Source organism: Bombina bombina, chromosome 5 (genome assembly GCF_027579735.1).
Source record: "Bombina bombina isolate aBomBom1 chromosome 5, aBomBom1.pri, whole genome shotgun sequence".
In the NCBI taxonomy this organism is placed as follows: domain Eukaryota; kingdom Metazoa; phylum Chordata; class Amphibia; order Anura; family Bombinatoridae; genus Bombina; species Bombina bombina.
In genome coordinates this window covers 1012602294-1012616695 of record NC_069503.1, presented here as the reverse complement: position 1 = coordinate 1012616695, position 14402 = coordinate 1012602294, and the positions used below count along the sequence as shown (strand labels likewise).

Below are 14402 nucleotides of genomic sequence, written 5' to 3'. Positions count from 1 at the left end.
GCTGGAACAAGGGTAAGCAGGCCAAGAAGCCTGCTGCTGCTAACAAAACAGCATGAAGGAGTAGCCCCCGATCCGGGACCGGATCTAGTAGGGGGCAAACTCTCTCTCTTTGCTCAGGCTTGGGCAAGAGATGTTCAGGATCCCTGGGCGCTAGAAATAGTTTCTCAGGGTTATCTTCTGGAATTCAGGGAACTACCCCCAAGGGGAAGGTTCCACATGTCTCACTTATCCTTAAACCAAATAAAGAGACAGGCGTTCTTACATTGTGTAGAAGACCTGTTAAAGATGGGAGTGAAACACCCAGTTCCAATAAAGGAACAAGGAATGGGATTTTATTCAAATCTGTTCGTAGTTCCCAAAAAAGAGGGAACTTTCAGACCGATTTTGGATTTGAAGATCCTAAACAAATTTCTCAGGGTACCATCGTTCAAGATGGAAACCATTAGAACGATTCTACCCACTATCCAGGAAGGTCAATTTATGACTACCGTGGATCTAAAGGATGCGTACCTACATATTCCTATCCACAAAGAACATCATCAGTTCCTAAGGTTCGCCTTTCTGGACAAACATTACCAGTTTGTGGCCCTCCCATTCGGGTTAGCCACTGCTCCAAGGATTTTCACAAAGGTACTAGGGTCCCTTCTAGCGGTTCTAAGACCGAGGGTCATTGCAGTAGTACCATACTTGGACGACATTCTAATACAAGCGTCGTCCCTGTCAACAGCAAAGGCTCATACAGACATCGTTCTGACCTTTCTCAGATCACACGGATGGAAGGTGAACATAGAAAAAAGTTCTCTGTCTCCGTCAACAAGAGTTCCCTTCTTGGGAACAATAGATTCCTTAGAAATGAGGATTTTTCTGACAGAGGTCAGAAAGTCAAAACTTCTAAGCACTTGTCAAGTTCTTCATTCTGTTCCACGTCCTTCCATAGCGCAGTGCATGGAAGTAGTAGGGTTGATGGTTGCAGCAATGGACATAGTTCCTTTTGCACAAATTCATCTAAGACCATTACAACTGTGCATGCTCAAACAGTGGAATGGGGACTATACAGACTTGTCTCCAATGATTCAAGTAGATCAGAAGACCTAAGGTAACTAGAAAGATTTACCATAAAATATGGAAAAGATATATCTGTTGGTGTGAATCCAAAGGATTCCCATGGAATAAGGTAAAAATTCCTAAGATTCTCTCCTTTCTACAAGAAGGTTTGGAGAAAGGATTATCTGCAAGTTCTCTAAAGGGACAGATCTCTGCTTTATCTGTCTTACTACACAAAAGACTGGCAGCTGTGCCAGATGTTCAAGCGTTTGTTCAGGCTCTGGTTAGGATCAAGCCTGTTTACAGACCTTTGACTCCTCCCTGGAGTCTAAATCTAGTTCTTTCAGTTCTTCAAGGGGTTCCGTTTGAACCTTTACATTCCATAGATATTAAGTTACTATCTTGGAAAGTTTTGTTTTTGGTTGCTATTTCTTCTGCTAGAAGAGTTTCAGAGTTATCTGCTCTGCAGTGTTCTCCGCCCTATCTGGTGTTCCATGCAGATAAGGTGGTTTTGCGTACTAAGCCTGGTTTTCTTCCAAAGGTTGTTTCTAACAAGAATATTAACCAGGAGATAGTTGTACCTTCTTTATGTCCGAATCCAGTTTCAAAGAAGGAACGTTTGTTACACAATTTGGACGTAGTCCGTGCTCTAAAATTCTATTTAGAGGCTACGAAAGATTTCAGACAAACATCTTCTTTGTTTGTTGTCTATTCTGGTAAAAGGAGAGGTCAAAAAGCGACTTCTACCTCTCTTTCCTTTTGGCTTAAAAGCATCATCCGATTGGCTTATGAGACTGCCGGACGGCAGCCTCCTGAAAGAATCACAGCTCACTCCACTAGGGCTGTGGCTTCCACATGGGCCTTCAAGAACGAGGCTTCTGTTGACCAGATATGTAAGGCAGCGACTTGGTCTTCACTGCACACTTTTGCCAAATTTTACAAATTTGATACTTTTGCTTCTTCGGAGGCTATTTTTGGGAGAAAGTTTTTGCAAGCCGTGGTGCCTTCCGTTTAGGTAACCTAATTTGCTCCTTCCCTTCATCCGTGTCCTAAAGCTTTGGTATTGGTTCCCACAAGTAAGGATGACGCCGTGGACCGGACACACCAATGTTGGAGAAAACAGAATTTATGCTTACCTGATAAATTACTTTCTCCAACGGTGTGTCCGGTCCACGGCCCGCCCTGGTTTTTTAATCAGGTCTGATGAATTATTTTCTCTAACTACAGTCACCACGGTACCATATGGTTTCTCCTATATTTTTCCTCCTGTCCGTCGGTCGAATGACTGGGGTGGGCGGAGCCTAGGAGGGACTATATGGCCAGCTTTGCTGGGACTCTTTGCCATTTCCTGTTGGGGAAGAGATATTCCCACAAGTAAGGATGACGCCGTGGACCGGACACACCGTTGGAGAAAGTAATTTATCAGGTAAGCATAAATTCTGTTTTTTTCTTTCCCGTGTCCCAGTAAATCCAGTGAAGGCTCAAGCATTTCTGAAATGTGTTTCAGATCTGGAGTTGGCTGGAGTAATTATGCCAGTTCCAGTTCTGGAACAGGGGCTGCGGTTTTAATCGAATCTCTTCATTGTACCAAAGAAGGAGAATTCCTTCAGACCAGTTCTGGATCTAAAAATATTGAATCGTTATGTAAGGATACCAACATTCAAAATGGTAACTGTAAGGACTATCCTGCCTTTTGTTCAGCAAGGGCATTATATGTCCACAATAGATTTACAGGATGCATATCTGCATATTCCGATTCATCCAGATCACTATCAGTTTCTGAGATTCTCTTTCCTAGACAAGCATTACCAGTTTGTGGCTCTGCCGTTTGGCCTAGCAACAGCTCCAAGAATTTTTACATAAGGTTCTCGGTGCCCTTCTGTCTGTAATCAGAGAACAGGGTTTTGTGGTATTTCCTTATTTGGACGATATCTTGGTACTTGCTCAGTCTTCACATTTAGCAGAATATCATACGAATCAACTTGTGTTGTTTCTTCGAGATCATGGTTGGAGGATCAATTTACCAAAAAGTTCATTGATTCCTCAGACAAGGGTAACCTTTTTAGGTTTCCAGATAGATTCAGTGTCCATGACTCTGTCTCTGACAGACAAGAGACGTCTGAAATTGATCTCAGCTTGTCGAAACCTTCAGTCTCAATCATTCCCTTCGGTAGCCTTATGCATGGAAATTCTAGGTCTTATGACTGCTGCATCGGACGCGATCCCCTTTGCTCGTTTTCACATGCGACCTCTTCAGCTCTGTATGCTGAACCAGTGGTGCAGGGATTACACAAAGATATCTCAATATCTTTAAAACCGATTGTTCGACACTCTCTGACGTGGTGGACAGATCACCATTGTTTAGTTCAGGGGGCTTCTTTTGTTCTTCCGACCTGGACTGTAATTTCAACAGATGCAAGTCTGACAGGTTGGGGAGCTGTTTGGGGGTCTCTGACAGCACAAGGGGTTTGGGAATCTCAGTAGGTGAGATTACCAATCAATATTTTGGAACTCTAATCGTTCATTTGTTTTCAGACAGACAATGTCACAACTGTGGCATATATCAATCATCAAGGAGGGACTCACAGTCCTCTGGCTATGAAAGAAGTATCTCGAATACTGGTATGGGCGGAATCCAGCTCCTGTCTAATCTCTGCGGTTCATATCCCAGGTATAGACAATTGGGAAGCGGATTATCTCAGTCGCCAAACGTTACATCCGGGCGAATGGTCTCTTCACCCAGAGGTATTTCTTCAGATTGTTCAAATGTGGGGACTTCCAGAAATAGATCTGATGGCTTCTCATCTAAACAAGAAACTTCCCAGGTATCTGTCCAGATCCAGGGACCCTCAGGCGGAAGCAGTGGATGCATTGTCACTTCCTTGGAAGTATCATCCTGCCTATATCTTCCCGCCTCTAGTTCTTCTTCCAAGAGTAATCTCCAAGATTCTGAAGGAATGCTTGATTGTTCTGCTGGTGGCTCCAGCATGGCCTCACAGGTTTTGGTATGCGGATCTTGTCCGGATGGCCTCTTGCCAACCGTGGACTCTTCCGTTAAGACCAGACCTTCTGTCGCAAGGTCCTTTTTACCATCAGGATCTCAAATCCTTAAATTTAAAGGTATGGAGATTGAATGCTTGATTCTTAGTCAAAGAGGTTTCTCTGACTCTGTGATTAATACTATGTTACAGGCTCGTAAATCTGTATCTAGGAAGATATATTATCGAGTCTGGAAGACTTACATTTCTTGGTGTCTCTCATCATTTTTCCTGGCATTCTTTTAGAATTCCGAGAATTTTACAGTTTCTTCAGGATGGTTTGGATAAAGGTTTGTCTGCAAGTTCCTTGAAAGGACAAATCTCTGCTCTTTCTGTTCTTTTTCACAGAAAGATTGCTAATCTTCCTGATATTCATTGTTTTGTACAAGTTTTGGTTCGTATAAAACGTGTCATTAAGTCAATTTCTCCTCCTTGGAGTTTGAATTTGGTTCTGGGGGCTCTTCAAGCTCCTCCGTTTGAACCTATGCATTCATTGGACATTAAATTACTTTCTTGGAAAGTTTTGTTTCTTTTGGCCATCTCTTCTGCTAGAAGAGTTTCTGAATTATCTGTTCTTTCTTGTGAGTCTCCTTTTCTGATTTTTCATCAGGATAAGGCGGTGTTGCAAACTTCTTTTGAATTTTTACCTAAGGTTGTGAATTCTAACAACATTAGTAGAGAAATTGTGGTTCCTTCATTGTGTCCTAATCCTAAGAATTCTAAGGAGAAATCATTGCATTCTTTGGATGTAGTTAGAGCTTTGAAATATTATGTTGAAGCTACTAAAAATTTCCGAAGGACTTCTAGTCTATTTGTTATCTTTTCCGGTTCTAGGAAAGGTCAGAAGGCTTCTGTCATTTCTTTGGCATCTTGGTTGAAATCTTTAATTCATCATGCTTATGTCGAGTCGGGTAAAACTCAAAAGGATCACAACTCATTCTACTAGGTCAGTTTCTACTTCCTGGGCGTTTAGGAATGAAGCTTCGGTTGATCAGATTTGCAAAGCAGCAAACTTGGTCTTCTTTGCATACTTTTACTAAATTCTACCATTTTGATGTGTTTTCTTCTTCTGAAGCAGTTTTTGGTAGAAAAGTACTTAAGGCAGCTGTTTCAGTTTGATTCTTCTGCTTATAATTTCATTATAAGATTTAAACTTTATTTTGGGTGTGGATTATTTTCAGCGGAATTGGCTGTCTTTATTTTATCCCTCCCTCTCTAGTGACTCTTGCGTGGAAGATCCACATCTTGGGTAGTCATTATCCCATACGTCACTAGCTCATGCACTCTTGCTAATTACATGAAAGAAAACATAATTTATGTAAGAACTTACCTGATAAATTCATTTCTTTCATATTAGCAAGAGTCCATGAGGCCCACCCTTTTTGTGGTGGTTATGATTTTTTGTATAAAGCACAATTATTCCAATTCCTTATTTTTTATGCTTTCGCACTTTTGTCTTATCACCCCACTTCTTGGCTATGCGTTAAACTGATTTGTGGGTGTGGTGAGGGGTGTATTTATAGGCATTTTGAGGTTTGGGAAACTTTGCCCCTCCTGGTAGGAATGTATATCCCATACGTCACTAGCTCATGGACTCTTGCTAATATGAAAGAAATGAATTTATCAGGTAAGTTCTTACATAAATTATGTTTTTAAGCCCTTGAAGGCTGCCCCTTATCTCAGTGCATCTTGACAGTTTTTCCCAGTTAGACAGTGATATTTAATGTTGGCCATATAGATAACTGTGCTCACTCCCATGGAGTTATTTATGGACCAGCACTAATTGGCTAAAATAAGTCTGTCAAAAGAATTGAGATTATGGGGCCGTCTGTAGCGGCTTAGATACAAGTTAATCATAGAGGTAAAAAGTGTATTAATAGAATCATATTGGTTATTCAAAACTGGGGAATGGGCAATAATAGGATTTATCTATCTTTTTAAACATTTTTAAGTAGACTGTCCCTTTTAATCTCTCAGATGAATTATACTGGCAATCTTTTATCATCTCTCCAGGTGTATTTTTGGACATCAAGTCCATCATTACCTGCTAGTGAAGAGGGATTTCAGCCCATGCCATCCATCACCATCAGGCCGCCAGATGACCAACATCTTCCCACAGCAAACACTTGCATCTCCCGGCTTTATGTACCTCTATATTCCTCCAAACAGATTCTCAAACAGAAGTTGTTACTTGCTATTAAGACCAAGAACTTTGGTTTTGTGTAGAATAAATAAAGTGTGCTGCCATGTAATATTACTAGCAAAATGTTTTTGTAGATCTTTTTCCATTTGTCTATAAAAGTTTATTAAAGTCAATGCTGTCACACCACCTGTTGGTGTATCAAGGACTTGCTCCTTTTTGGTGTTCAGAGTTGCAGGCGCTTCTAACACTAAAGGAGTTAACAGACATTCCTCTGCTAAATTTTCAAACTAATAACCTAAGGTAAATAGCCTAATCACGTTTTGACTGGAACGTTTTGGCTAGGTTTTATTTTGTAGACTCAACCCAGGAATGAAGGGCAGCAGGACAATATAAATTTACACTGTGATTAATAGTTTTTATTCTGAAGAGGGTCGAGGAAACATTGTTTAAAAATTCACTGCTGCCTTTGTGAAAAGCGCTTCATCACAGATTCTTGTATGGAGAGGAAGATATTTCAGAATAAAAAAAAAAAAACAATGAAGATTGCTCTGTCCTTTTGCCTTTTTAAATTTATATTTGATGCAGGGGACTTTTTCATGATATTTAAAATTTAGTATCGCTACTGTGGTGTACATGATGTATATTAAATTTGTAAAAATATATATATCAAGATAAGATAACCTGTTTGTTAGACTATTATGTTGTGTCAAATTGAGCATGATGGAACATTCAAAGGTTTTTTTCTTTTATTGCTGGAACTACTGAGAAGAGACAAGATTTGAAAATGTATGAACTACATGTGTGTAACTTAAGAGTTTAAATCACTGCTTCCTCTTTAGTTTAAAATACTTATTCACTTCATGTTTTGGTTTATTGAAAAGTTAAGAGCTGCTACTTAAAGCCGCATTTTATGCCTTAAATGGATGCTTTTAGTAAAAAAAAAAAAAAATGTGAAAAGGAAATAAGTGTTTTTCTTTGTGGCTATAGTACACACAGTCTATTTTTCTAACTGTATTTCATATACGCAACCTAACTTATTTCCATGACAATTTACATGATTTTTTCATTTATAAATAATTGGGTGTTTGGATCAGCAATTTCATTTTGATCTATCAAATAACTGAAGGACACAGTAATATTTCAGTAGTGAAATGAGGTTTATTGGATTAACAGAAAATGTGCAATATGCATCAAAACAAAATTAGACAGGTGCATACATTTGGGCACCCTTGTCATTCTGTTGATTTGTATACCTAACTACCTAGCACTGATTAATTGGAGCACACAATTGGTTTGGTGAGCCCATTAAGCCTTGAACTTCAAAAACAGGTGCATCCAATCATGAGAAAAGGTATTAAAGGTGGCCAATTGCAAGTTGTTGTTCTCTTTGACTCTCCTCTGAAGAGTGGCAACATGGGGGCCTCAAAACAACTCTCAAATTACCTGAAAACAAAGATTGTTCAACATTATGGTTTAGGGGAAGGCTACAAAAAGCTATCGCATGGATTTAAGCTGTCGGTGTACACTGTGAGGAAATGGAAGACCACAGGCACAGTTCTTGTTAAGGCCAGAAGTGGCAGGCCAAGTAAAATATCGGAAAGGCAAAGAATGGTGAGAACGGTCAAAAACAGCCCACAGACCACCTCCAAAGGCCTACAGCATCATCTTGCTGCAGATGGTGTCACTGTGCATCTTTCAACAATTCAGCGCACTTTGCACAAGGAGAAGCTGTATGGGAGAGTGATGCGGAAGAAGCCTTTTCTGCACACACACCACAAACAGAGTCTCTTTGAGGTATGCAAACGCACATTTGGACAAGCCAGCTTCATTTTGGAAGAAGGTGCTGTGGACTGATGAAACAAAGATTAAGTTATTTGGTCATAACAAGGGGAGTTATGCATGGTGGCAAAAGAACACACCATTCCAAGACAAACACTTGCTACCCACAGTAAAATTTGATGGATGTTCCATCATGCGGTGTGGCCAGTGCCGGTACTGAGAATCTTGTTAAAGTTGAGGGTCACATGGATTCCACTCAATATCAGCAGATACTTGAGAATATTGTTGAGGAATCAGTCACAAAGTTGAAGTTATACCGGGGCTGGATATTTCAACAAGACGACTCAAAACACTGCTCAAAATCTACTCTAGCATTTATGTAGAGGAACAAGTACAATGTTCTGGAATGGCCATTCCAGTCCCCAGACCTGAATATCATTGAAAATCTGTGGGGTGATTTGAAGCAAGCTGTCCATGCTCGGCAACTAGCAAACCTAACTGAACTGGAGATGTTTTGCAAGTAGGAATGGTCCAAAATACCTTAATCCAGAATCCAGACACTCATTACAGGCTATATGAAGCTAAAGGAGGCTCTACTAAATATTGATGCAATATTTCTGTTGAGGTGCCCAAATTTATGCACCGGTCTAATTTCGTTTTGATGCATATTGCACATTTTCTGTTAATCCAATAAACTTCATTTCACTACTGAAATATTCTGTGTCCTTCAGTTATTTGATAGATCAAAATGAAATTGCGGATCCAAACACCCAATTATTTATAAATAAAAATCATGGAAATTGTCAGGGGTGCCTAAACTTTAGCATAAACTGTACAGGTAGCCCTCAATTTATGCCGGGGTTAGGTTCCAGAAGGAATAGTTGTAAATAGAAACCATTGTAAATTGAAACCCAGTTTATAATGTAAGTCAATTAGAAGTGAGGGAGTTAGGTTTCAGGCCCCTCTCAAAATTGACATAAATAACACCTAATACATTATTTTTAAAGCTTTGAAATGAAGACTTTAAATGCTAAACAGCATTATAAACCTAATAAAATGACACAACACAGAATGTATCACCATCTAAGTTTAATGAACAAAAACATTTGCTAAACAGCATTATAAACCTAATAAAATAATCACACAACACAGAATGTATCACCATCTAAGTTTAATGAACAAAAACATTTGCTAAACAGCATTATAAACCTAATAAAACAATCACACAACGCAGAATGTATTATCAAACTAAGTTTAATGAACAAAAACATTTTTTTTACTTGCATTTTTCTGCAAACTGTTCTCTGCATTGTTAGCATGTTAGATAATATCGGGTCTGCAGCTATTCTATGCATTCCAGTCTGGACTGATTTATAGACACCCTGACCTTCAATCAGCTGGGCAGTAAGATAAAAGGGAAGTGGCTGCTAGATCTTGTTTCTTTTTAAAGCTGCTCGATAGCTCAGGTTTGGTTACACTGATAAATTTCAGCCTGCTTGGCTTGCATATCTTTACTGCTGCAGAAGCGCACAGCTCCACCTACTGGCCTGCCCTTATTTTAATCAATGCACTGCTTCTCAGTGCTTTTCAGTTGCAGTCACATGACTGAAAAAAAGGGCGTTATTCTGAAACTGCGCAAATTGAACCGGCACGAAACAAGGGCCACTTGTATGTGTGTGTGTGTGTGTGTGTGTGTGTATATATATATATATATATATATATATATATATATATATATATATATATATATATATATATTTATTTTACAAGATATGACGAGTGCACAGATTTCATCCTTATGGGATATCGCCTCCTGGTCAGCACCACAGCAGAGCTGTATATATAGCTCCTCCCTTCCCTCCCACCCCAGTCATTCTCTCCCTGTGTTAGTGATAGGAAGAGGTAAAGTGAGGTGTTAGTTTAGATTCTTCAATCAAGTGTTTATTATTTTTAAATGGTACTGGTGTGTACTATTTTGCTCAGGGCTGGAGCTACTGGCTTTAAGCAATGGACTGGGGAGATTGTCATTCCAATATCAAGCTCCCATATTGTTTGCTGCCCTGCTGATGGTCTTAGCAGATATTATCTAAGACCCTGTTTTGTCCACACAGAGCTGATGGAGGTGAGGAAAAAGAACATCTTCCTTGTGTGGGACAGCCTCATACTGCGTTCAGTATTAAGGTATGTGCAGTCACTTACTTCTGGGGAGACTGTAGTATCTCAGAAATGACTGGTACCGATTCCCTATACCGGCAAGGGCTAATCAATTTGCACAGGGTAAAGAGTAGTGTGCATAGGTATCCCCTCTTTTATTAGGTAAAGCTTAGCAGGCGCTATCAGGACCCTAATAAATGTTTATTCAGTTGGATGTGATCAGGGCTATGACGCAGGGAGTGTGTGGCAGCTAAGTGTTCTGCATTTACGTTTGTAATTTAATGGGAACAAGAGAGCGTTTTTTTTATTTGTTGGGGCACATTTGGCTTATATTTGCATGACTTCGGTCAGATCGTGATCAGACATTTTTTTCCCATGCGGTTCTCATGAGGATCGTTATTCATGGCCGAGTCCACCCACGATGGGCGGGGCCTAGTTTTTTGCGTGCTGAGACGCGCACTTGCTATCCGGATCCTGACTATTGGAAGAGTTTCTCAGAGCTCCGGTGTGGTCTAAGACAGAGTTTGTGTTAATAAACTACTCAAGCGGTCTTGGGAGCACTGCTCTCGAAGGTCTATCAGGACTCGTGGGGGCAGGTAGGCGCCATAGTAGAGCTGTGGCGAGGTGCTGGTGCTTAAATCCACATAACCTGTCTATACAGCATACCGGACAACTTTAAAGATAGTCCTGTGGTTGCCTTGTTGTTTCATATTATTGCGGTGCAGTAAAAAAGTATACTTTTTATTTTTTAAAGGCACAGTACATCGTTTTTTTGGGGGTTTTCAACAAAATTACTAAAGGTGTTTGCTTTTACTCACAATAAAATGACCAATATTGCTGGTTTGTTTGTCATGTCTGAACTTCTGGAAAGTACATGTTCTATGTGTTTAGATGCCAATGTGGAACCCCCTATTACTTTTTGTCCCTCGTACTGAGAGGGCTTTACAATTTAAAGAACAAATTTTCTTTAATGCAAGTATATCTAAGGATGTTTCTCAGACTGATGAGACTCGGGGTATGCCGCAACTTTCTCCCCAAGCGTCACAACCTTTAACGCCCGCCCAAGCGACGCTGTGTTCTAAAACTGCGTCCACTTCATTCACTCTGCAGGATATGGCTGCAGTTATGTCATCCACTCTTACAGAAGTTTTATCTAAGTTGCCAGTGTTACAAGGCAAACACAGCAGGACAGAAGCCCATGTGGTCCCTGCGACTTCTGATGCTTTGATGGCTATCTCCGATGTACCCTCCCAGGGCTCTGAATTGGGGGGTAGGGAGACCCTGTCTGAGGGGGAACTGTCTGATTCAGGAAGTGCATTGCCCCAGACAGATTCGGACGTCATGTCTCAGATTTAAACTTGAACACCTCCGTCTGTTGCTGCGAGAGGTTATGACGACTCTGGACGACTGTGACTCTATTGTGGTCCCACCAGAGAAATTGTAAGATGGACAAATACTTAGAGGTTCCTTCTTATTCCAATGTTTTTCCGGTTCCTAAGAGAATTTCGGAAATTGTTGCAAGGGAATGGGGAAGACCGGGTATCCCGTTCTCTCCTTCCCCTATTTTTAAGAAAATGTACCCTAAAGCTGACACCATTAAGGACTCTTGGCAGACGGTCCCTAAGGTGGAGGGAGCTATCTCTACTCTGGCAAAGCGTACGACTTCCTATCGAGGACAGTTGTGCTTTCAAAGACCCCATGGATAAGAAGTTGGGTCTTCTCAAAAAACTATATGTTCATCAAGGGTTTTTATTGCAACCAGCGGCCTGCATTGTAACAGTCACGACCGCGGCTGCTTTTTGGTTTGAAGCTTTAGAAGAGTCTCTTAGGACTGAGACTTCTTTGGAGGAAATACAAGATAGAATTAAGGCCCGTAAGCTGGCTACTTCTTTTATTACGGATGCTGCCTTTCAGATCACCAAATTGGCGGCTAAGAGTTTGGGATTCTCCATCTGAGCACGGAGAGCCCTATGGTTGAAATCTTGGTCTGCGGATGTGTCCTCTAAATCCAACCTTTTGGCTATTCCTTTCAAGGGAAAGACCCTATTTGGGCCTGACTTGAAAGAAATCATTTCTGACATTACAGGAGGTAAGGGTCACCTCCTCCCTCAAGATAAGACATCTAAACAAAGGGGACGACAGAGTAATTTTCGTTCCTTTTGCAATTTCAAAGGAGTCACCCCTCCCTCTTCCGCTAAGCAGGAAGGGAATTATTCACAAGCCAAATCCACCTGGAGACCCAACCAGGCTTGGAACAAGGGTAAACAACCCAAGAAGCCCGCTGCTGCTCCCAAGACAGCATGAAGGGGTGGCCCCCGATCCGGGACCGGATCTAGTAGGGGACAGACTTTCTCTCTCCAGGCTTGGATAAGAGACGTTCAGGATCCCTGGACACTAGAAATCGTGTCTCAAGGGTATCAGTTGGAGTTCAAAAATTCCTTCCCAAGGGGAAGGTTTCTTTCACGATTGTCTGTAGACCAGATAAAAAGAGAGGCGTTCTTACGTTGTGTAAAAGACCTCTCCACTATGGGAGTAATTTGTCCCGTTCCAAAACAGGGGCGGGGGGTTTTACTCAAATCTTTTTGTGGTTCCCAAAAAACAGGGAACGTTCCAACCCATTTTAGATCTCAAGAGTCTAAACAAGTTTCCTTCAAGATGGAGACTATTCGGACAATTCTTCCATTGATCCAGGAGGGTCAATATATGACTACCGTGGACTTAAAGGATGCATATCTGCATATTCCTATCCACAGATCACCAGTTCCTGAGGTTTGCCTTTCTGAAAAAACATTTTCAGTTTGTGGCCCTTCCTTTCGGGCTGGCCACGGCACCCAGGATCTTCACGAAGGTCCTAGGGTCTCTGCTGGCGGTTCTCAGACCGCGGGGCATTGCAGTGGAGCCTTATCTGGACGATATTCTGATCCATGCGTCTTATCAGCTGACAAAGTCTCATACTGACATGGTTCTATCCTTTCTAAGGACTCACGGGTGGAAGGTGAATCTAGAAAAGAGTTCACTAATTCCACAGACAAGGGTTCCTTTCCTGGGAACTCTAATAAACTCTGTATCCATGAAAATCTTCTTGACGGAAGTCAGAAAGTTAAAGATTCTGAATACATGCGATCCCTTCAGTCCAATCCTCGGCCATCAGTGGCTCAGTGAATGGAGGTAATTGGATTGATGGTGGCGACAATGGACATCATTCCGTTTGCTCGTTTTCATCTCAGACCTCTACAACTGAGCATGCTCAGACAGTGGAATGGAGGTTATGCAGATTTGTCTCCTCAGATAGATCTGGATCAGGAGACAAGAGACTCTCTTCTTTGGTGATTGTCGCAGGATCATCTGTCCCAAGGGACGTGCTTCCGCAGACCTTCATGGGTGATAGTGACAACGGACGCCAGTCTACTAGGATGGGGTGCAGTCTGGAATTCCCTGAAGGCTCAGGGTGTGTGGACTCGGTTGGAGTCTCTAATTCCAATCAATATTCTGGAATTTAGGGCAATATTCAATGCACTTCAGGCTTCGCCTCAGGTGGCTTTGGCCAAATTCATCCGTTTTCAGTCGGACAACACGACTGTGGCTTACATCAATCATCAGGGAGGAACAAGGAGTTCCTTAGCGATGACGTAAGTATCCAAGATAATTTGGTGGGCGGAGGCTCACTCTTGTTATCTGTCAGCAATCTACATCCCAGGAGTGGACAACTGGGAAGCAGATTTTTTGAGCAGACAGACGTTTCATCCGGGGGAATCGGAACTCCATCTGGAGGTCTTTGCCACCCTGATTCTCAGATGGGGCAGACCGGAGCTGGATCTTATGGCATCTTGTCAGAATGCCAAGCTCCCGAGATACGAATCCAGGTCCAGGGATCCTCAGGCCGAACTGATAGATGCCTTGAAAGTGTCTTGGTCGTTCAACCTAGCTTATGTGTTTCCACAGTTTGCTCTCCTTCCCCGGGTGATTGCTCGGATCTAACAGGAGAGGGCTTCAGTGCTTCTCATCGCTCCTGCGTGGCCTCGCAAGACTTGGTATGCCGATCTGGTGGACATGTCATCTCTGCCACTGTTGATACCTTGATTCAGGCACGTAAGCCTGTTACTAGATAGATTTACCATAAGATATGGCGTAAATATCTTTATTGGTGCGAATCCAAGGGTTACTCATGGAGTAAGATTAGGATTCCTAGGATTTTGTCCTTTCTCCAAGAAGGATTGGAGAAGGGGTTATCGGCAAGTTCCTTA

The 14402-nt window shown here is 41.6% G+C and overlaps 1 protein-coding gene across 1 annotated transcript in view; it reads left to right on the top strand.

Moving 5' to 3' along the window:
• UBR5 (ubiquitin protein ligase E3 component n-recognin 5) overlaps window positions 1–6766 on the top strand; it is an 877374-nt gene extending 870608 nt beyond the window's left edge. Inside the window, exon 54 of the mRNA XM_053715922.1 lies at window positions 6096–6766. Coding sequence (XP_053571897.1) covers window positions 6096–6308 — 213 coding nt within the window. The 3' untranslated portion in view covers window positions 6309–6766. The remainder of the gene's footprint in view (window positions 1–6095) is intronic.
• Window positions 6767–14402: the final 7636 nt, after the last annotated feature.